This window comes from Rhincodon typus, chromosome 26, assembly GCF_021869965.1.
Source record: "Rhincodon typus isolate 14 chromosome 26, sRhiTyp1.1, whole genome shotgun sequence".
In the NCBI taxonomy this organism is placed as follows: Eukaryota; Metazoa; Chordata; class Chondrichthyes; order Orectolobiformes; family Rhincodontidae; genus Rhincodon; species Rhincodon typus.
In genome coordinates, this window is record NC_063357.1 from 44,583,591 (window position 1) to 44,607,984 (window position 24,394).

The window sequence follows — 24,394 nt, forward strand, 5'->3', positions numbered from 1 at the left end:
TTTTTTTTAAGTGAAATGGTTTCAGCTGAGGCCCTGGTATTCATAATGTTACATCACTAAATGGAAAATAATTAAGTGAAGTAGTTTAAACCCTCCTGGATTTCCTAAGGAATGGACAGAATGCCAAAAGCACAATTTGTGAATTATCACTAGCTCTGTCATTTGCAGAAAGAAACTGCTAGTTCACTTCTGACTCCCAAAAGTCACTCAACGAAATTTGCTGTGGCAGTATTTTCTTTCCATGATCACATTGCAAAAAAAAAAAGCCCTTTTTTAAACTGGCAGTAATCCCAATGTAATGAAATCAAGATAAGTAATGGTAGAATGGTGGTGGGTCATGGCTGCAGCACAAGTGAGCTTCTGTGTTAATGATGAGGAAATGTACCGGAATATTTTGTATCCTGAGGCAATTCCACCACTTAGAATAGGGTCTTCTGATTTGACCAGTTATCAAGGACAGTAGGAGCACTGCAGCTGAGGGAAATAGGGTAGGATGAGGGCAATAGTGCAGGAGCCTTAGCCTTTGTAGCTGTTCAGTGGATGAACAAGCCACTCAAGCAGGGGAGCAAAAAGGAAAGTAATGGTAGTTGGGCACAGTATAGTAATGTGAGGTTGACTCTGTTCTCTGCAGAGACAGGTGACTGTCTAGTGCTAGGGTTTATGTCATTGGCTTAGGTCTGGACAATCATACAATGGGAGGAGCTGGATCCATGAATATACCAAAAATACAAAGAGGACAACTGTATAGGTTCTCCATTCAGTATGAGGAGCTAGACATCAAATTAAGCAGAACTTCAGAGGTAATTATCTTCTGAATCATTTGGGCAGCCAAGGGAATGGGTAACGGCCAGCCTGAGAGAATGAATAGCTACTAATGGGGACCACGAGTGGCTGGCAATGGGCTGTTTGTGGTGGCAGCCCATGTGATGACAAGGCCTGATGTGTGGGAATTGGAGTAAGGGCATGAGAGATGGTCCGTTAATGCAGCAGACAACTTTTGCTTACTCAACTGTTTTTCCTCTCTCTTTGGGCTCCATCTCCACCTATCATTTACTCCTCCCCCACCCCATCCTTAATATATATATCAATCTTTGTACTTAGGTACAATCAGTTCTGAAGAAGGGTCACTGGAGCCAAAACATTAACCTTACTTTCTTTTCATAGATGTTGCCGGACTTGTTGAGTTTTTCCAGCAATTTCTGTTTTTGTTTCTGATTTTCAGCATCCACAGCTCTTGGCTTTTGTAAATTAGCTCATTCAGCAGAAAACAATCCCAATCTTTCCCACTCTCCACCCACCACATCCCTTTACTCCGTTGCCTCCTCTCAGATCTCTACAGGCCCGACCTGACCCTCACCGACTCCAACGTTTTTATTCTTTGTCGGCTCCTGTCTTCTTCCCACACACTCTTCCCTCTTCCGAGACAACAAGGTGCAGAGCTGGATGAACACAGCAGGCTAAGCAGCATCTTGGGAGCAGAAAGGCTGACGTTTCGGGCCTAGACCCTTCCCCCCCGCGGTTTGTACCTGGTAGGAATCGATGCTGGCGTTCAGGTTCCGGAGATTGGCAGCATAAAACACGCTTTCGTTCACGTCCCAGAAGAAAAGATCACTATCAACGCAGAAGACGAGGTTCTTGGCCGGATCGTCCAAATGTCTATCACCCTTTTTCAGTCGGTCTAACAGGGGGTGGTTCAGGAGCTCCCCCCACCACCGCTCACAACCATCCGCCATCTTCCCTAGGACGTCCTGAAAGTGCATCACTATGACGAGCAGCCAACGGCAGCCGAGCAGGACCGTCCACGTGCTGGCTTCGCGGATAGTGCGCCTGCGCAGTGGGCCTGACTGGGAAGGTGGGGTGGTTGTCATGGTGAAGATGGAGCTCCAACTTCGACCCTGACTCGGCCAAATAGAGTCGACCGTGGACTTCGGGAAGAAGATGGAAGGGGATTCCAGGCATAGAGACCTATATAAAAGCCGCCCTGCTCCCTGGAAGGAGACGTACCGGAAGGTGAGCTGGTTGGGTCCGGGGAGGCCATTAGGGGCCCCTCTCCGCCCTTCGATAAGACCAGGGCTGACTCGACTGTGGCTTTAGCTCCACTGGCCACAGTCCACCGTAACCCTTAGCAATTTCAGCCGTGAATATCTCCACCGTTTTACCGCTTTCTGGGGAAGAGCTCAAACGCTCATGATCCTCAGAGAAGAATCACCGAATTATTGTTGTGCAGAAGGAGGCCATTCGGCTTGCTTCGGCCCTATTGCTTAGTGCCAATCCCCTGCCTTTCCCCCACATCCCTGAATGTCATTACTACCTAAAAAAAAATCCAATGCGTCAATTAAAGCTGCGTCCACTGTTTCTAGAAAGTGCATTTTATAACATAACTGCTTGTCATATGAAAATGATTTTTCTCACATCATCCTTGCCTAATTCGCACATCGCTTTTAAATAAATTTCTGCTTATTTGCATCTTAAATCAGAGACCTCTTAGTTTTAAACACTATTCCAGTCAAATCACCTCTCGATCTTATAAATTACAAGAGAGACAAACCCAGTCTAGTCAAGCTTTGCATATAAATCAATCACTTCAACCCATGAATTGGCCAAGTTAACTTATATGAAATGCTTCCAATGCAATACATCATATTCAAGGAGGCTAAAGTTGTACACCGTACTTGAGGTACAGTTCTGATGTGTGTGCTGATGATACCCAGCTTGTTGTCATCTCTTTTTTTAACGAAGTATGCACACAAACTCCTTTTGCAACATCGACTTCTGATTCCAAAATCCTCTGAGGTGCTTGCAAAAGAAAAAAATTGGGAGGAATGCTGCTCTCAACACTTCTGTCTGTAAGTTGGCAAATTGCTCAACAGAAATCCAATGCAGGTAAAGTAGAAATTGCCTGCAATTGAATATTGCCAAGACTGACGCCATTGCATTAGGATTGCACCACAGAATCTACTTCTCCATCTCTCCTCAGCACTTGTCTGAGTGATCCAGACTATTTAAAGCCTCAGTATCATATTTAACCCTGATGTGAGCTTTGACTTTGATTTGTTGTTGTCACATGTACTGAGATACAGTGCAAAGTATTGTTTTGCTTGCTATACAGGCAGATCATAACATACAAAATGCATCAGGATTATAGAACAGAGTGCAGAGTACAGTGTTACAGCCGTAGAGAAAGTGCAGAGAGAGATCAACATTAATATTTGAAATCCATTTAAAGGTCTGATAACTGTGGGGAAGTAGCTGTTCTTGAATCTGTTCATACGTGTATTCAAACTTTTACATCGTCTGCCCGATGGAAGGGGGTAGAAGAGAGTATGACTGGGGTGGGAGGGGTCTTTGATTATGTTGGTTGCTTTCCCGAGGCAGTTGGAAGCATAGATGAGTCAATAGATGGCAGGCATGTTTGCGTGATGGACTGGGCTGTGTTCACAACTCTCTGTAGTTTCTTGCGGTCTTGGAAAGAGCAGTTGCCATACTACACTGTGTTGCATCTAGATAGGATGCTTTCTATGGTGCATTTGTAAAGATTGGTAAGATTCTTAGTGGACGTGCTGAATTTCCTTAGCCTCCTGAAGAAGTAGAGATGTTCTTGTGCTTTGTTGACCATTGTGTCGAGATGGGTGGACCAAGACAGAATGTTGTTAATCGTCACTCCCAGGAACTTGATGCTCTCGACCATCTCCACCTCAGCACTATTGAAGTCAGTGACTAGCTCCTTTTTGTTGACGTCGATGGAGAGATTGTTGTACTTACACCGTGCCGCTAAATACTCAATCTCTTTCTTGTACTCTTTCCTGTCATTGGAAGGAGAAGTTCCAAGGAAGTCCTGACCTAAGACGGTGGTGTCGTCAGAAAACTTGTAAATGGAATTGGGGCAGAATTTGACCTCGTAGTCATGAGTGTATAAGGACTATTGTAAGGAGCTGAGTACGCAGCCTTCCGGGGCACTGATGTTGAGGATTATTGTGGAGGAGGTGTTGTCACCTATTGTTACTGATTGTAGTCCACGGTCAGGAAGTCGACAGTCCAGTTACAGGGGCAGTGGAAGACCTAGGTCTCAGAGTTGAGAGATGAGCCCCAAATAAGTAGGAGTCTGTGTATGTATCCTTGTTATCCTGATGTTAGTCAAAATCACACTGTGAATGAGAGATAGTAGGAACTGCAGATGCTGGAGAATCTGAGAATTACAAGGTGTACAGCTGGATGAATACAGCAGGCCAAGCAGCATCATAGGAGAAGGAAGGCTGATGTTTCGGGCCTAGACCCTTCACACTGCGAATGTAATGCTTTTTTTCCAGCTCATGAATTCATGTTTGTCTTTGCCCCTGCCTCAGTTCTTATACTGATGAAGCCTTCATTCATGCCATTTACTACTTCCAGAATCGACAAATACATTCCTGGCTGGCTGCATTCTATCTTCCTGAAATTTGCTGTCTTCCAAACCTCTGCTGCCTTTCACCAATTGCCATGTAACCATCATCCTTCTGTCACTGATCTACTCTATCCTGTTCTCTGCACTATTCCTCTCCGACCCTGTTATGTTGCCCTTCCCTTTCTCTAATCTCTTTCAGTCCTAAATATCTGAGATATTTGCACTCCTAAAATTCTAGCCTCTTCATTACCCTGCTCTCATCAGATCATACAGTACAGAAGAGGCCCTTCAGCCCATTTTGTCTGCACCACCAAAAAAAAACTCTAAATCTGCACTAGTTCCATTCTCTAGCACTGGGCCCATAGCCTTGAATGTTATGACAGTTCGAGTGCTCATCCATGTAATTTTTAAAGGTCAGGAGGCTTCCTGTCTCAACTACCCTCCCAGGCAGTGCATTGCAATTTTCTCTATCCTTTGGGTGAAAAACGTTTTATTCAAATCCGGTCCAAACCTGGAGATAGTAAGAACTGCCGACGCTGGAGTTGGAGATAACCCAGCTTGGAGCCGGAGGAATACAGCAGGTCCTGACCCGAAAGGTCAGCTTTACTGCTCCTGATGTTGCCTGGCCTGCTGTGTTCCTCCAGCTCCACCCTCTAAACCTTGTGCCTTTCACCTTAAAATATGGCCTCTTGTTCTTGACCCTTCAACTGAGATGAACAGCTGCTTTCTGTCCACCCTTTCCATATCCCTCCTGATCTTATTACACCTAAATCAGGTCCTCAGCATTCTCTGCTCTAAAGAAAACACACTGACCATATCCAGCCTCTCTTCCTAGCTAAACTACTCTATTATACGAAACATCCCAGTGAATCTCATCTGCACTCTTGTCAGGTACAATCGTATCCTTTTCTCATGCAGTGACCAGAACTACACACGATACTGCAGCTATGGCCTAACCAAAGCCCTATATGTCTATAACATAACCTCCCTGCTTTTATGATCTATGCCACAACTGATAAACTCAAGGGTCATGTGTCCTGTTTGCCTTCTTATCCACCCTAGTAACCTGTCCTGTCACTGTCAGGGATCTGTGGGCAAGCAGCCCTAGATATTTCTGTTGCTTCGGAGTTCCCTAGTATGTATTTACTGGTGGGACTTGAGCATCACTGGCTGCCCAGGATTTATTACCCATCCCTAGTTGCCCGTGAGAAGGTGTTGGTGAGCTGCTGGTCTGAATTGCCGAGGTTGACCCTCAATGCCCCTAGGGAGAAAATTCCAGGATTTTGACCCAACGACAGTAAAGGAATAGCAATATATTTCCAAGTCAGGATGGTGAGTGGCTTGGAGGGGAATTTGCAATTGGTGGTGTTCCATGTATCTGCTGTCTTTGACCTTCCAGATGAAAGCGGTTGTGGATATGGAAGGTGCTGTCAAAGGAGCTTTGGTGAATTTCCTCAGTGCATCTTGTAGATGGCAGAGGTAAAATCAGTAAAACAGATTGTCTCACATACAATTCTGACAGCAGGAAGAGAATTACTGCTTTTAGCTGTAACAAAGAGCTAAACTAAAATCCTGATTCTGTGGGAGCCAGGCGCCACCCATTAATGCTGCTTCTATTGCCCCAACTTTTTTTAAAAAGGCCCAAGGCCTCACAAACTGATTACTTTATTGGCTTGAAATAGACCACTCAGTACTCTGTCTCAACCTCTCCATAAAAAACCAAGATGAAACACACCTCTTAAAGTCATCGCATTATCACACAATGCCCAGGGATCTACTTGCAGAAAAATGTCAATATCATGGGGAAGGACAAGGTGAAATCTTGCAATGAGTCACTGCTTAATTCAAGGAATCTGTGATAGCTGACTAAAGCTGGACCTCAGAGTTAGACCTTATCAAGCAGTGTTCCGAAGGAAAGTTTCCTTTTTGAAGCTCTGAGAATTGATTGTGCATTGTAAAAGTGTCTTTATAATGTGAAATTGTATTGTTTAACTTTGTGGGTGGGACAATCATTACTGCTGAACTTCAACTTGTAAAGAGAGTTGCTCGGAAAATCTCAACAGATTTTGCAGTGAACTGGGAATTATGGCTGCAGTTCTGAAAAGAATGCCCCATAGCAGCAGAGAGATGAAAATCAGATCTTTGTTTTAATGGTTTTTTTGAGGGAGATATGTTGACCAGAACATCAGAAACTGCTTGTCTTCAAATGCTGTCATGGTATAGTGGATTCCATCTGTATCGAACAGGTAATGAGAACTTGGTTGATGTGTCAATCCAATGGCAGTATCGACATTTTTATCAGATCAGTTTAAGCCTTTTGGAATGTTTCAGTATGTATAAATGCAAGTTGTTGTAGTCCCCATTACAGTAGGAGGCCTCCTGCATTAATAGGGTCATAGGTAAGAACTGGTGTTAAGTGTTTAAAACGGACAAGTAGTGAAGGCCAAAACTCATCTACAATCCAAAGAAGTGGTTGAGAGAATCTCAATATAATAATAAGTAAACTGAATCCAAAATATTGCATCAAAGTTAATAGATGAGCAAGACATTGTTTACAATTAAAGAAAATGTTAAACAAATCATTTAGAATAATCTCTTTTACATGAAGTGCCTGAAGTATGAAAAATGCTGTCTAAATCTAATCGTTCTTTACTTTTGAAGTGTACTGTGAGCTGCAATGCCTTTCCATTTACAGAATGTGGTTAAATAGGAATTTCTCCCATTGTTTTTATTTTAAATGTTGTAAAATTAAACATATTTACAAATAGGCAGTGGGATATATCTCTCCGAATAAATTGCAGATATGTTATTAGCTCTCTAAATAAGAAATATTTATTTGTTCATGATGTGCAATGACTTTCATTCCTTCTATTATTTCTCGCCAGAGATGCATAGAAAGACTAAAGAATAGCAGAGCAAAACTGTTAGACAGGTACAGGCATGTAGGTGAGAATTCCAACTGCAGCCTGAATGGATCCTTCCTCGTTCAAGAGGTGATGGATGAAGAATGGAGAGCCCTGAAAGCCCGAGATGATGATTTTCAATCATTGTGGAAAAAGGGAAGTTTAACAGAGGTTTGTCAGTCTCAAATCCCTTCTGATGATAGATTCTAATTCCATTTTTTAACTTTGTACACTTTGAAGTTGTGTTGCAAATACAAAAATATCAGGATGGAATCTCCATTAAAATAACATGGTGGGGGGAACATATGGACAATTCAAATTCTTGTGTGTTAAGCATTGTACAATGTAACCACATATCTATAACAGCAATTCGAGACGGTGATTCAACACACGTCATGGGCAATTAGAGATGGGCAATAAGTGATGCTCACAAGCCACAAAAAAAACATACTAAACAATGTATTTCCAGCCTGTTATTTTTTGTAAAGAGCAAACTGAGTACATCTGTCCTGAAGCAGATATTTTGAGAAGGCCTAAATAATGGCAAAGTCCTAATGTGTTTTAATTGAATCTATAAAGTGTAATATTCAATTGGACAGATCTTCCACATTAATTGGATATTTCAGAAATTATATTTCTAAGGTAATTACTTTGCTGTGCGGGGAGTCGTGTTAAACTGTACCGTTGAAAGTGTAATTATGGTCTTTTTCAAGAATGTCTGTATTTGTAATGTTTTGAAGAGAAGTCACTTCACGAAAAATTGGTTTATATTAATCCTAATTCAAAAATTGGGGTAGAATAAAAGTAAATATGTTGAACAGTAATAAGTGGGGTTTGCTTTGATGTATATGGAAGTCTGTATCTAGAAACTGAGCCTAGAAATACCTGTTAACATTGTCCTGAATTTTTAGTGAACTGCCCTAAGAATCAGTTGCTGCTGGAACTGCTGCCTGTGATTATCCAAGCATTGGTCTTATCGAACTGTTAATAGCCATATTCTTTAATTAAATTGTTGCAGAGAAAGGGTTAGTACTCTTCTGATCACTAAGTAATTTTTAAATACTGAAGTCTTGCCCTCTGATCCTGTTTCACCTGGCAGCCTGTGGCATCTGACTGGATGTGATTTTTTTTAAATCTTGCATTGGAACTTGGATGGTAAAGCAGGCCAATGAAATCAATTGGATTAGTTATCTTTGGTCGTTGAATTTAATAAGTGATACGTTCTAAGCTTTGTGAAATATGCTTCTTAGTCTGAATGTTTTGTAAAATAACATGGCATTAAGACTTTTCCATCTTTATTTCTTGACAAGATGAGATATATTTTACAACTTGGCCTTTAATAAGGTATTTATATACCTGTAATGAAACCAAATTCCCTGACAACCTTGTCATTTAGACATTTCAGTGTCCACATTTAGAGTGGAAACACTTTGAAGCTTATCACACCGTTACATCCTCCTGCAATGATTAGATGGAATATGCATATTGCTTTAATAGTTACAGATTATTAGCAGTTCTCTTATAATTCAGCATCTTTATAGTTCCAACTCATTCTGGCAATGTGGAAACAGCAGGAAACTGTTCATCTTATTGTTTTTGTCCTTGACAATTCCTTAGCATTTTAATGCTCATTGTCTGCCCTTCTTAGCCCTTTCTATTTCCCTTTATTGAAAATGTCTGAATTGATTCTGAAGCCAGCACTTTCTGTGGCCGTGTGCTCCATGCCCTTTCAAATAAGAAATTAACCAGTGTGGTTTTAACTTCACAATACCCTCTCATTCTGTTTATTCAAATTTCTGGAGCATTTACCTTATTAGAAGTCATGTTTATTTGGTTTGATTTGTTCCCCAGGTTCTTAATACGCTGGAGGATATAAATGAATTGGCGGAACTTGAGAAAATTCAACAAGAGCTCCTCAGCGAAGGTAAATATACCTACAAGCTATACCTTCTCAGTCCACGTCATTGAAGTGGGCTTGGGCTGAAGAAAATTTGGTTCAGTTGATCTTTGTACTTTGACGTGAAGTTGACATCATCATGTAAAATGCATTTTTCTATCCACCTGTTTGCTGAAACCTGTGTTCTATTTACCAAATATAATAGAAGCATAATCCTTATAAAAATCTGTTCTGTAAGCACAAGGAAATCCTCACCACCCCTCCCTTTACTGCTTGATATATTCTAATCCTTTTTAATTTCTCACAAATTTTATACTGGTGTTATCAATTCCTTTTAAATTGCCTCAAGAACTATATACCACTGTTCAATTAAAGTTGTTTTTTTAAATAGTTACATGATCCACATATTTGGAAACATTGAAATAGCTCAATACTTGAGGTTGAAAGTACACTAATAAACAATTCCATAATTTGGAAACAATACAGATATGCTGAACAGCTGAGTTGCAAAGAAGTTGATCTGAGGCTGGTGACAACTTGGCTAAGAAAGTATCATTGATGAAACAAACAAAAACAGAAGTTGCTGGACAAACTCAGCAGCTCTGACAGCATCTGTTGGGAGAAAAACAGAAGTAATGTTTTAAATCCAGTGACGCTTCTTCTGAGTTAGAAGCAGCTAGGAAAAAGTGGTATTCCTCCTGATGATGGGGTCACCGTGGTGGTTGTGAGGTGGTGGAGCAAAAAGAGTGAGTGGACTGGTGGGGACGTGGCCTAGAGAGAGAGGAGAAAAGGGTAGACAGACAAGGGAACTGTTGATAGTAAGTCAAGAAAGAAGCTACATAGGTGATAATGGGGACAATGAGTAGTTGAAAATGGTTTGGTAGTGCTGAAAGCAGCCTATAACATGACTGGGATTGTGGGGGTAGATAATAGCCAAAGAAGGAAGTGTTCATGTTCTGAAATTGTTAAAGCATGATGAACCTGATAAACAGATGATGTTATATTGAACAAGTGTTAACCAACAAGTTTTCTTGATAACATTATTACCAGCTTCATATTTTTCCAGTGTCAATTTCTGTTAGGTGAGGCTAAACTGTAATGAGAAATTGGAAATCTCTCCTGGATTTGGTCTGTTCGTTTCCTTGTCTCACTGGTTTTCAGTCTGTAGAATTGGTTCTGTTGCGCATTGTAGATGGAAGGGAGAATGCTGCTGTAAAACTTGACTGTATATTCCTGCAGCTAATTCAAAGTCAAGTCGGCAATGAAAAGAGCAGTGTTCCGTGGTGATTACTTGATTCATACTTGTAAACGTCAATGCAGCAGAATTTGGACTTAACGGGTTAACAGGCAATTGAAATATATTTCACCAGATGGAAAGTCAAATAAGATGTTGATCATTTCAGCTGGTTATTGCTGATGAACTAGGATAAATGTGCTTGCAAAAGATGGAAATAAACTTGGCATGAATGGCAGTAATTTTATTTTTATAAGCATTGACCTGCTCTTATGTTTTGATGCTTTAAATACAGAAATGGTTTAGCAAAGTCGAATAAAACGGATGGTGTATGAGAGAATTAAAATGTGAGCAGAGGAAAGTACCAGCAAAGGAACCTGAAGAAGCTGGTACCAATGTGGAAGAATAATAGAATTTCCAGGTTGTGAAAGAAGAACTTGGCAGAAAGTTGTGAATTCTTTTTTACAATAAAGGCCTTGATTTAAGAAATAGAATAATATAGAGCTTTTGAAGAATTTTCCTTCCAAGCAAGTTTTGCAGAATAGATTTTCTTTTAAGATTTTAGTAATATATTGTGTCTTCTATACTTCTTGTAGAACAAGCCATTATTGAGGAGTATGAGGCCAGCTTACGTTTCGATGAAGCCTGTTTAAACGCCATGATTGACGGATTTGATGTTCCAGACAGGATCATTTGTCCATTATGTAACAGGTAAATATGCTGCAATCGAGCTGTGAATTGCATTTCTAGTAATTTCCCGAGTTTCTTTAAAGCTATTTTTAAAGCAAGGGGGCTTGAGTACCAGAGGAATGGAAGCTATGTTAAGAGTTATATCATGCTGTTATTAGACCCATTTGGAATTGTTGTGTCCAGCAAGGAGCAGGCAGGATATGTTGGCCCGGGAGGGGGTGCACGCAGATGAATCAAATTGGTACAGGGGCTAAAACACATGTTGCATAAACCAGGTTTTCATTTTGTTGGTTATAATGTATTGAAGAGTGATCTAATTGAAGTATTTAGATGACTAATGGAGTTAAAGGTGGACAATAGAAAAATTATTTACCTTGCTGGGAAAGCTGAGAACAGGACTTCCCAAAGTAGGAGTTGGGATCTCAATTGGGGTTGAGAGCTAAAATGTTTGGATAAATGTGGGAACTGAAGCAGTACTGGTACCGTGGAGCTCTGATCAAATTACAACAGCCATGCTTCTGCTCTAACAGACCTTCACCTTTTGCTTTCTCAAATGTCAGGAGAAGTCACCACAATTTTCCATCCTCAAAATGAGGTCACAGTGGAAGAAAGTTTGGGGAGCACTGGCCTAGAACAAGGAGAGGCATAACTTGAAAATTAGGGCTCGACCACTTGGGGAATGTCAGAAAGTGGTTCTTCACACTGAAGATAATTAGAATCTGGAATTATTCTATAACAAGCTATTGAGGCTAGGTGTCAATTCAAAATTCCAAAACAGCTTGATTTCTGTTTGGTGAAAAGTATTATAGTTTACAGAATCAAAATTGGATGGAGATGTATACAGATCGGCTGTGATGAAATTAAATGATGGAGCCGCCCTTGGGCTGAATGGCCAGCTTCTGCTTTTGCTTTCCTAGATAAATAGTTTTAAGATATATAAATGATTTATAGGAGAGAAAATGGAGAGAAAACTAAATAAATTCTTTTTTAAATAATGAGAACTGTACAATTGGAGCATTGTTGGTTTGAAGTTGTCTAACTTTAGAACACATTTAATTGAAATTTTGAAACGACTTTTAAAGTGACTTAGCAGACCAATGGGGTCCTGGTTTGATCTCAGATCTTCATATCCAATTAGCTTGCAAAAGCGTTTAACATTCTTGAACGAACAAAAGAAAGATGTCCCAGCATTCCAGCCTTCCTCCCAGTCAGCCAGCACTGTTTGTGCATGGCAAATGATTACTTGAGCATTTGCCAGTGTCTAAAAGTAGAACTCCAGTGTTAAATTCCAGTGTGATGGAAGCTGTGTCTTGCTTACAATCTGATGTATTGTTTTAAGACCTAGCTCTCAATAAATTCTTTGAATAAGAATGTTCCTTAATTGAGCCCTAAATCCAAAGTGAGTCTTCACCTTTATTATGTAAAGAACTCTAGTTGAACCGAGGGATTAAATAGCAAATCTTCTGCACTGTATTTTGGTTTATATCATTTGTTTTCCTTTACTTTGGGAAGCAAAAAAATCTCTTGACTGTACATTGACTGAGGCTGAAACTTACCAGATTTATTAAGCACCAGCAATGTACAGTAGATAAGGATACAGATTTTCTTCCAATGAAAATAAATCCATCTCAAACTGTCCTGAACAAGGTTCCTAAAATAGTTTTTGTAAAATGCCAATCTGGTGGGATTAACATTGATGAGTATTCTATGCATTACCAGTCCAAACCAGTAACATAACCATGGCTTGGGAAGAGATATGCATGCCTCCTTGCTCCGAGGTTTCTTAATTTCGAGCAGGCCTTTCACCATGTCTCAGTTCCCCTTTGGCTTTTATTAGCTAAGTCTCTGGAGTGGAAAAATACAACAGAAAAACAATTTAAACAGGACGCTCAGGTTCAAAGGCAGTTCTTTCCAAAACTAATGTGAACTGTAGTTTAGACTTCTGCTTATTCTACTGTCTTTCTTTTGCTATTCTATAATTAGACTTTAATCTGATTATGTTTGCTCAAAACAATAAGAGTGTCAGTTTCCCTTTTGCAGATAATGTATCTTGGACACAAATACAAGATAATAGAATATAGAAGTCAATTTGTCACTGTCTCCTATTGGTTCTCATCTAAGGAGGTGGGACCTGGCTTTATAAGGTGATCTTTTGGTGACAACCTTCATGAACAGCAGTTTAGTATGGAGCTGTTCTCTATCATTAATTAAAGGGAGGAGGGGTTGGGGTGTGTGAATTGAACCTGGAAGTAGTACAGCGTCTTCGATGACAATTTACGTTTACTATACTTAGTGCTTGCCAGAATTACTTCAGTAAAAACAGGAACAATCTAATAAAATCTGCTTCCTTTTTGCAGGAACTACTTAAATGTGAGCAATGACTTTATAACATGTCTATGTGGAATGTGCATTACTGCAAGGGTAAGTTTCTTGCATACAGGAATCTGACTCCCTTGTTTTTGCTTCTTTCATGAGATCGATGATTGGGCACATAGTACTGAGTTTACAATCCCTAATTGCATAGATGATTTTTAAATTTATTCGGAGGATGTGGAGATCGATGGGCCAGCATTTATTGCTTAATCCTAATCACCCTTGAGAAGGTGGTGGTGAGCTGCCGCCTTGAACTACTATAGTCCATCTGTTCTATGGACATCTTCAGTACTGTTTGCAATGGGTTCCAGGATTTTTACCGCATGACATGAAGGAATGGTGACATACTTCCAAGATAGGTTGATGTATGCTTTGGAGGGCAACCTGTAAGTGGTGATGTTCTGATGCATCTGCTGCCCTTGTCCTTCTAGATGATAACAGTCACAGGTTTTTAAGGTGGTGTCAAAGATGCCCAGTGAGTTGCTGCAATGTAACTTTTATATAGTGCACAGTGCTGCCACGGTGTATCGGTTACAGACAGAGTGCACACTTAATGTGGTGAGTGGAGTGCTGATCAGGTGGGCTGCTACGTACTGGATGGTGTTGGGTTTCTTGCGTGTTGTTGGAATTGCACTTATCCAGGCAAATGGAGAATATTCTGTCAGATTATTGTTTTGTGCCAAGTTGACAGTGGATAGGCTTTGAGCCAGAAGTTTAAGAATTACCTGTCTTTGACCTGTTCCTGTACCAGTATTATTTATACGGCCACTCCAGTTCAGTTTATCATCAATGGCAATGCCTAAAATGTTGATAGGGGAAATTCAGCGACGGTACTGTATTTGGATGTCAAGGACTGATGGTCTTGTTAGAGATGGTCACTGCCTCGCACATTTTGGTGGTACAGACTCAATGGGCCAAAGGACTTGGTCTGTACAGTGTGATTATATGATTCGATTTATGGACGATACATATCTCAATACAGATAAATTGGTTTAATTCCTGCTAAATGAGAGCTGTGTTAGCTGAGTGTGTCTCCGGTCTATTGAAATGTTCGCGGTTTCTGTTCATTCACTTGCAGGAGGTGACAGTGCAGCAGTTTCGAGCTCTTCTGGAATATAGTGTCACAGAACATAGCACTCTATGTGCACATTGTCCAAGCTTCTCTGTGGTGAATGGTATAGAAGCAGAGCCCACGCTTCTCATGAGCTGTCAGGTAAGCGGGAGGGTTTACTCGACAACTTTGCTACAGTGATGTGACAGTTCCTCAGCTTTAGTGAAAATATGGGTTTTCAACATGCAGTTCCATCACAGCAGGAGAAATGTCTTTACCTCTAGTTAGTTCTGCTATTTGGCACTTTTTATTAATTTCTTTAGCTATTTTATTCATTGACTTTTGTTTTATTCAGTAGATCATTTAAATTTTTTTCATACTTTTAATTTTTTTTAAATGCATGTTTATATTGTGCCAAACCAGATCTCAGGCAGCTGCTGCAGGGTTTTTTGCTGAAACGGAATGATATACTCACAAGATATCCGAGTGCTTTCTGGAGGGCTGGCAAAAGAAATTATTTTTGCCCCAATAAAATAGGAAACTTTGGTAATGCTCAGCATGTCCAGCAGCATCTGTGTAGAGAAAAACAGGTCAGAGACACTTCATTAGAACTCGTGCAGATTGTGTACCTGAAGTGTTAACACCTTTCTCTCTCCAGAGTTGTTGTCTGGCCTTCTAGGTATTTCCAGCATTTTCTATTTGTATTTCAAATTTCCAATATCCACAGGACTTTGTCATGTATGCACCATACTGGGCATTTGTAAGTGTGGTTGGTTTAAACATATAATAAAAACATATTTACCACTCAATGCAAAGTGTAATGTTTCTTTGAATACCCACTTGTTTGGATAAAAGTAACATGTTATTATAGGTGAATCAGGTGGCGCTGATTTACTAGACGTTTTGTAATTCTTAAACACTGAAGTAAAATCAGGAGTCATATATACCCCTGTTAGTTCAGGATATTCTCCTTTGTATAAAAACCGAAAGAACTGCGGATGCTGTAAGTCGGGATCAAAAACAGAAGTCGCTGGAAAGCTCAGCAGGTCTGGCAGCATCTGCGAAGAAAAATCCAAGTTAACGGTTCCTGAGGAAGGGTCACTGGACGCAAAATGTTAATTGATTTTTCTTCATAGATGCTGACAGACCTGCTGAGCTTTTCCAGCAATTTTTGTTTTTGTTCCTATTCTCCTTTTGTTTGTAGGATTGTTATTTGTGAGCATCAAGTCTTTGTTGCTGTCCAAATATTGCACAGGATCTGATTGAAGGAAACAGAGGAGATTGCATAATATGGAACACCAGGATGCGTGTAATTGTCAGATGTGGTTGAGAAATGTGTCATAATGAAACCTGAATTTTTGATGGGCTTTACAACTGGGGGCATAGGGGACAAATGCCAAGTTTTGCTAAACCTATACAAAACCATTCACTGCTGTTGTGACTAAGATTCCCAATTTTGGGCCCCAAAAGGTTGTGAGGGCGAGGTTTAAAGGTAAGAGATATGTGGTCTCACTTTCAGAAGTGACATTTTTGATTGACACATGCAGGAATGACACTGACTCTCTTCTGTACCCTAGCAAGTGCATTTATTGCCAATTGGCAAGTTATAAAATCTTTTTAAAATCAGCAGTTGTTTTAAATAATAGCAGTTTTCCTGGTCCGTGCGGGGGAGCCATTTTATGACATATTTCCTGTGTACAGGTATACACTTTAAGCTGCCTTGTGATCTAATTTTGATGGGCTAAAAGGAATTTTCTTGAAAATATTGATTAAATAAGTGCTAATTTCATCAATTCACCATTTCAGAAATGAAAATTGACTTATAGTCTTAATATTAGACCAACAATTAATCCTGGTCTAAATTAATCTGGAAGTCTGCCGGTCAAGTTGTAATCCCTTGATCCCTTGAGAAATGTGGGTAACTCTCAACTGGCCTCTGAAATGTCTGAGCAAGCCACTTAGTTGTATGAAACTGCTACTAAAGAAAGGAATGAAACTAGAGGGACCACCCAGCATTGGTCTAGCCAAATAGCAAATGGCAAAGCTAGTCCTTCAAAGTTCCCCCTTACCAACATTTGGGGGCCAGTGCCAAAATTGATACAGCTCTCCAGCAACCAGTTAAGCTACAAGCAACACAGTCATACTCACAGAATCATACCTTGCAGACCATTATCTGTATGAATTGTTGTCATCTCCATTCCTGGATAAGACCAGCCTAGCAGTGGTATACAGTCAGGAGGGAGTTGCCTTGGGAATCCTCAACATTGACTCTGGAACCATAAAGTTTCATGGCATCAGGTCCAACATGGGCAAGAGAACTTGCTGATTACCACTCCATTTGGTTAATGAATTAGTGCTCATCCATTTTGTACACCATCTGGAGAAAGCACTGAAGACAGCAAGGGCACAGATTATTCTCTGGGAGGGGACTTCGATGTTCATCTCTAAGCATGGGCCAACAGCACCACTACTACTGACCGAGCTGCCAAGTCCTAAACGACATTGCTGTTCGACTGGGTCTGCGACAGATGATGAGGGAACTAACAAGAGGGAAAAATATACTTGATTTCATCCTTACCCACCAAACTGTCACGGATGCATCTGTCTATGAGTGATCACAGTGCTCGTGGAGACAAAGTTCCATCTTCATATTGAGAATACCCTCCATTGTGTTGTGTAGTATGCTATCATTTAACTAAACAGGGTAGACTTCGAACAGATCTAGCAATTCAAGACTGGGCATCCATGAAGCACTGTGAGCCATCATCATCAGAATTATATTCAGCCACAATCTGCAACCTAATGACTTGACATATCCCCCACTCTACCATTACTATCAAACCAGGGAACCAACCCTGGGCAACGAAAAACACAGGAGCGCATGCCAGGAGCAGCACCAGGCGTACCTAAAAAATGAAGTGTCAACTTGGTGAAGCTACACAATAGGACAATGTGCATTCCAAACATCATAAGCAGCATGCAGCAAACCAGGCTATGTGATCCCATAACCAACAACTCAGATCTAAACTCTACAGTGCCATGTCAGTTGTGAATGTTGATGGACAATTAAACGACTCACTGGAGGAGGATGCTCCAAAAAGATCATCATCCTCAATGACAGGAGAGTCCAGCGCATCAATCTAAAAGGTAAGGCTGAAGCATTTTCATCAATCTTCACTTGGAAGACGAGTGAATGATTCATCTCCATCTCCTCCAGCATCGCAGATTTGTTTCCCTCCGTGTGATATCAAAGAATGACTGAAGGCACTGGATATTGCAAAGACTATACGCCCTGGCAACTTTCTGGCAATGGTACTGAAGACTTGTGTTCCAGAGCTTGCCACACCTCTAGCTAATCTGTTCCAGAAAGCTACACAATTAGAAACTCTGCAAAAATATTGATTCTATTCATAAAAAGCAGGACAAATCAAATCCAGCCAGTTAGCACCCTCTCGGTCTGTTCTCAATCATCAGCAAAGTGATGAATAAGATCATTGACAGTGCTATTAAGCAGCACCTGCTCAGCAATAACCTGCTGACTGACGCAGTTTGGGTTCCATCAGCGCCCTGGCGGTTTCAGACTTCATTACAGCATTGCTTCAAACATGGACAAAAGCTAAATGCAAGAAAGAGAGTGACTGCCCTTGGAATCAAGGCTGCATTTGACAAAGTATTGGCATCAAGGAGTTCATGAAAAGCTTGAGTTAATGGGAATCAGAAGAAAATTCTCCATGGGATAGTCCAAAGAGAGATAGTTGTGGATACTGGACACCAGCAATCTCTGCAGGAATTCTTAATGTCTTAAGCCCAATCATTTTCAGCTGCTTTAGCAATGGCCTTCCCTCCATCATAAGGTTAGAAGTGGAGATACTTGAGGATGTTTGCATAAGACTTTATTATTTATTCCGAGGATGTGGGTGTCACTGGCTGGGTCAACATTTATTGCCCATCTCTAATTGTCATTGAGAAGGCAGTAGTGAGCTGCCTTCTTGAATGCTGCACTCCATGTGATATAGGAACATCACATTGCTGTTAGTGAGGGAGTTCTAGGATTTTATCCCAGGGACCTTGAACGAATGGTGATACAGTTCCAAGTCAGGATGATGAATTTCCAAATTAATTTAGCAGAAATATGTAGTTTTCGCTTGCACAACCTCACAGAAGTGACACAAGTAAATTAATTTTAATAACAATATTGTATGAAATACTTTTCAAATGTAACCCTCTCAAATGTTTTTATACTAACTTGTTGTAATTTGTATTTTTGTTTTCTTTCAGGCTTGTGATTACCTGTCAGTTATCCTGTAATTACCCAGATTCTTCCAGGATTTCTTCCAAGAATAGCGAAGAGTTCTAGTTCTCAGGGTTTAAATAGACTGAACAAGAATAACCTCTGCTTTGTTATGGGGCATTTTGTGCATTCTGTATTCTACCTCTAATTTAATAAAGGTTTTTTGTGTTTGTATGTACCACCAATAAGTAGTATTTGGGTTGTTTTCAGGGAAATTCTTCAATTATTAAAAAAAATGACAAAAAAAACACTAAGGATTAGGAAGAAATTAGCTCTTCTGTTGTCATCATGGACTGCATTCATGAGGAAATAATCTTGATCCTGTATCAATGGTGGGGTGGGGAGAGTAATATTTAAAGCAATGGGAAAGATGAGAGAAAAGGGTCACTGACCTGCTGTTGAAACAATGTTTTAAGCAGCAGAGCCCTACAGGCTGAGCAATCATATTCCTGCATTGGACAAGCTCTTGGGCTGGAACATAATTTGTAACTTGGTTCCAATGAAAGCAGAATTAAGAGGAATATATCAGTTTTCTTGATTGTAAGTCCCATTGTTTTAATTAGATTCACAGACAAATGTTTGAAAACCTAAATTATCCCTGACATCACTCATTTTTCATTGAAGCAAGCTCTGCAGACAAAACTTTGAGGGAAAATAGACAATAGTTGTGAAGTGCTGTGTCAGTTAACCAGAATACTGTCCACATTTCACAAAGCAGATTGCATTTCCATCTGGTTTTGCCTTTTATTCATTCACTGGATATGGACATCAATGGCTACATCTGTGCTCATTGCCCACTCCTAACTGCACCTTTTGAAAGTGGTGGTGAGTTGCTGCCTTCTGCTGCTGCATATTTTTTGGGGGAGTAGGGCCCTCACAGTGCTGTTTAGAAAGGAATTCCAGGCTTTTAATCCAGCGACACTGAAGGAAGATCAATATAATTCCCAGTCAAGTTGGTGAGTTGCTTGAAGAGATCTTACAGGTGGTGGTGTACCCGTGTATCTGCTGCTTAGAGTAGAGGTTGTGGGTTTAGAAGGTGCTGTCGATGGAACCTTGTTGATGGTGCACATGCTGCTATTGTGCATTGGTGGTGAAGAGTAAATGTTTGAGAGCCTGGTTCTCCACCAGGGGGGCCATCAGTGAACACGTGGCGTTGGACCCTGTATACACACCACTGCTGGGGGGTACCGGAGGTGAGGTGCTTAGCTCTGGTGGCCCCCGGAGTTTGAATGGCAGGTGGGAGGGTGCAGCGGCGCTTCATCGGAGGCTGCACTGATGATGTTGCCCAGGATGGTGGTGGGGCGTCTGCGGACTGGTGGACCAGCTCGGTGACGGAATCAACCACAATTTTACTCAAACCTTTAGTCCCTCTAACTCCCAACAATTGAAGGCAGATGAACCCCCAAGTTCTGATAATAAACCTTGCTACTTGGATGAGTAAGGGGTCTTTGTTACCTACATCAACCCTACACCAACTGCTAACAAGAAACAAAGGCCCCTTACCCACAAAGGACAGAACCAACATAATATACAAGATTCCATGCAAAGACTGTGACAAACATTACGTTGGACAAACAGGAAGAAAACTGGCTATGACAATACATGAACACCAACTGGCAACAAAAAGACATGATCAATTTTCACTTGTCTCCATACATGCAGAAAAGGAGGACCACAAGTTTAATTGGGACATCATCAGGATCTTAGGACAAGCCAAGCAGAGACAGGCACGGGAATTCCTGGAGGCCTGGTTCCCCACCAAGAAGGCCATCAATAAACACAAAGAATTAGAACCTATATAACACCACTGCAAAGAAAAACCGGAAATGAGGTAATCAACTCCAACGGAACCCAGAGTTTAAATAGCAAGTGGGAAAATACAACAACGCTTCATCGGAGGCTGCACTGATGATGTTACCCGCAGGATAGTGAAACGTCTGCAAACTAATGAGCCAGCTTGGCAAGCGAATCAATCACAGCATCCACAACCTGAACTACACATCTACTCAAGAATATTAGAGATGCAAAATTCTGAGGGGGGGTTAATTGGATAGATGCTAAGGGAATATATCCCCCCATGAGGCAAGCTAGAACTAGGGTACACAGTTAAAAATAATAGTCTCCTACTTAAGACTGACCTGAGGAAGACTTCTTTCTGTTAGACAGTAGTTAATCTTTGGAATTCTGTTCCATATAGAGAAGTAGAGGCAGCATCTTTTAACATGTTGAAGGCCGAGGTGGATTTTAATATGTAAGGGAGTTGAGGGTTATGGGAAATAGATGGGAAGGTTTATGAAATTTGTTCCCATGGGCTCAGGAGTTACACAACAGGCTTATTATCAGAACTTGGGGGTTCATCTGCCTTCAATTGTTGGGAGTTAGAGGGACTAAAGGTTTGAGTCACAAAAGCTGCTTAGTATTTTTTCAGGTTCCAAACAACTGGGGTCTCTTGTGCAACACAGTATCAGAAATGTACAGGGGCATTCATGCTAGAGATACAGGGCTTTTAGTGGAGGCATACTTGATAAACTGCATTGCCTCAAACTGATTTTTATGGTCCAAAATAGGATAAATCCATTCAAGACTACAGATCTCTAAAAGGCAATTGATTAAAAGACCAAGAAACACAAAATTATCGCCATCCACACTCTGAGATTAACAAATCATTTGATCATCAAATGTACAACTGTTTTCTACATTAGCATCTCACATGAAGGATGGCAGCTAATCAGAGGCCTTTCTATCATCTCAAAAATCCTATGGCTCTCACCTAACCTGAGTGAGAAAGACCTGGCCAATAATAATATCTCAACCAATATTATTAAAAATAATTTACCTGGTCAATTTGTGGATCTCACAGTGCACAAATTGGCTGCCATATTTCCCTACCATAATAACTATGCTTACAATGCCTACTAATTGTTTTGGGCCCTTCTAGGGTTCTGAAAGGTACTATGTAAACAATAATCTTTTCCTTTGTAGAAAGCCTGTACTCAATTTTATCTCCAATCACTCAGTAATTTTATCCACTATTAGATTCCCTGAAGTGTGATGGACCCACCCTACTGAGGTAAATTCCTTGTGGACTGATGTCACATCCTTGTTCTCCACTCCTTTGGCACAATTCCTATCCAAAGATTTATGGTATTTTGATAATGGGAATCTTTGTAAGTTCTTCCCCAACTTCTCTCAATATTGGGTTCCAATGGATTATCCACTTTCAGAGTAATTTCCTTTCAATCTGAGTGGAAACCACCATGACAGCTTCACACTGACTGCTGCTGGTTCTACAATTTCATTTCCTATGTGATAGCACAGGCAGGATGTGTTAGATCTCATATTTTCAATGAGAATCCGAGTCAGGGGGTGGATTCTGGTGATCTTTATTGTGATTTACAGCACACAGGAAAAGAAGCAAACAAAAAGCTTCAGAATGTCTTATACAGTTTAGACTTAGCGTGCACATTTCCCCCACCCCGCTTTGATAACAATTGGTCAGCTGCACGAAGTTATCCCTCTGTAATTGGGTCTCTTGTACAGCATCTTACACAGTTCAAGCTTGCTAATCACTGAGATGGACAGGCTTGTGGTCCACCTCCAGTCTATCATGATGTTTTGCCAGACTTTATTTATCTTTCCCCTTGTGGTTTTTCACATTGGATACTGTATTCAAGCAACACTTGCCAGCTGCACTGTATTAACTGCGAATTAATTGGATACTTGCCGATGACTTCAGGGACCTTTAAATTCCTCATTACAGGAAATACAGAAGAATATTGATTTTTGATCAGTTCCAACAAAGTTATGTCATTACACCTAATGTTCGAATTCTTTAGCTAACAATTTGTGTCTTAACGTGTTCATTGAATCCACATTCCAATGTCTGCTAATCTCTATTTATTCCTCCCTGTAGTGATAAATGGCAGGGGGTGGGGGGGTGTGGTCGCTTTAACTGACTGAAACTAGTTTAAATCTTTTGCTTTAATGTTTGTAGCGATTATTTGTATACATGTGGATCTACAACTACTTAAGAATCTATATCTACGATTATCTGAAGAATCTTAGTACAAGCCTATTCTTAGCATCGTAAAAGATTGCTTAAATAATTCAAGAGAAACAGTTAATTAGTGTGAAATGTTCTTATCTATGTAAGCAATTGCAACTGCACATTCTATTTCATTTTAGTGACTTTGATTATACAAAGTTACCATTGTTCCACCTGCAGAGACTATATTAAGCACATATTTTCCCCACATGCTCTAACTACTGTCAGCTATTTCTGCATTAGCCATGGCCAGCCGTCAGCCATTTTGTGCGGGTCAGTCATGGGCAGCCCTAACAATGTGAACTTGGTATCTCTCCCATACAAGCCTGCCTGCATAATCTATAGCGATCTTATCCTTATAATAACTATTCTTGCTATTTCAAAGAAGTCATGTTGCTACCCATTCATATTTTCTATGACTTTCCTGCCTTTTATAATAACTTCTCCTTAAATGCACACAAATGAATGGATGTAAAGAAATAAATAAGGAAAATGTCCATTCTGTGTGAGGTTGCTTTTTGAAATTAGTCTTTTGGTATTTGATTGGCTTTTGTAAGTTATTACATCATCTCTCCAAAACATGCATTTCATACTGCATTCCCTAAAGCATGGTAAATAGGTAGTGAAGTTACTTTACCAATACATATCTTTTCGTGACAGTTTCCACAGGAAAACAGATGATTTCTTAGCATTGTCGCAGCCAATACTTATCCTTCAAACAACAGCAGAATCAAAAAATCTGTTCTATCATGTTTGCTTTTCTTTTTCTTGTACGGATAGTGATGTTGCGGGCTAGGCCTTATTAAGCAACTCTGCATAGCCTCAAGATTAGAGGGAGCAGATTGAGGACTGAATTGAAAAGGAATTTCTTCACCCAGAGGGTTGTTAATCTATGGAATTCCTTGCCCAGTGAAGAAGTTGATGCTACTTCAGTAAACGTTTTTAAAGATAAGGTAGATTTATTTTGAACAATAAAGGAATTAAGGGATATGGTGAGAACGCGGGTAAGTGGATGTGAGTCCAAGAAAAGATCAGCCATGATCTTATTGAATGGCGGAGCAGGCTCGAAGGGCCGGACGGCCTACTCCTGCTCCGAGTTCTTATGCTCTGATGTTCTTATGTTCTGATGTTCTTATGTTCTTAGTCTGAAAGTGCCTGATTTCACCTGATCTGAAAAAAGTAAGCAGACTCAGGCTTGGTTAGTACTTGGATGGGAGACTGCCTGGGAATACCAGGTACAGTAGGCTTTTGCAGCCACCAGAGGCTGCCCGCAGCTCTGCACTCTCACACTCCCATTCATCAAGCAACGTCCTTTTAACTGCTTGCTCATTCGCTCCGTCTGCCTGTCTCTTTCACTTTTGCTTCCTGCAGTGAAAGCTGTGCTATTCCCTACAATACCTTGTTCTCCTTTGCATGATGTCCTCCGCTGTATTTGCATTCTGTCCTTTTCTTCATGATTATTGTGTCCTTTGTGCCTGGACTATGTGACATGACTCCTCAGATGCTGAAGCAGTGCTGCACAAGTACAA

The 24,394-nt window shown here is 40.6% G+C and overlaps 2 protein-coding genes across 2 annotated transcripts in view; one reads left to right on the plus strand and one right to left on the minus strand.

Moving 5' to 3' along the window:
• nup88 (nucleoporin 88) overlaps positions 1-24,394 on the minus strand; it is a 76,208-nt gene that overhangs the window by 47,537 nt on the left and 4,277 nt on the right. The gene's annotated exons all lie outside the window — the stretch shown is intronic.
• On the plus strand, positions 1,794-19,005 carry rpain (RPA interacting protein). Its single transcript, XM_020532111.2, has 7 exons — positions 1,794-2,010; positions 7,267-7,455; positions 9,136-9,208; positions 11,012-11,126; positions 13,463-13,526; positions 14,557-14,691; positions 18,808-19,005. The coding sequence occupies exons 1-7, from the start codon at positions 1,939-1,941 to the stop codon at positions 18,835-18,837; spliced, it is 678 nt and encodes a 225-aa protein (XP_020387700.1). The 5' UTR covers positions 1,794-1,938; the 3' UTR covers positions 18,838-19,005.

Excerpts from the sequence above, each read along its gene's own strand:
- rpain (XM_020532111.2), top strand. The coding sequence starts at position 1,939 with ATGGAAGGGGATTCCAGGCATAGAGACCTATATAAAAGCCGCCCTGCT. Across the intron at positions 7,456-9,135 it reads AAAAGGGAAGTTTAACAGAG|GTTCTTAATACGCTGGAGGA; the intron begins GTTTGTCAGTCT and ends TTTGTTCCCCAG. Across the intron at positions 14,692-18,807 it reads CGCTTCTCATGAGCTGTCAG|GCTTGTGATTACCTGTCAGT; the intron begins GTAAGCGGGAGG and ends GTTTTCTTTCAG.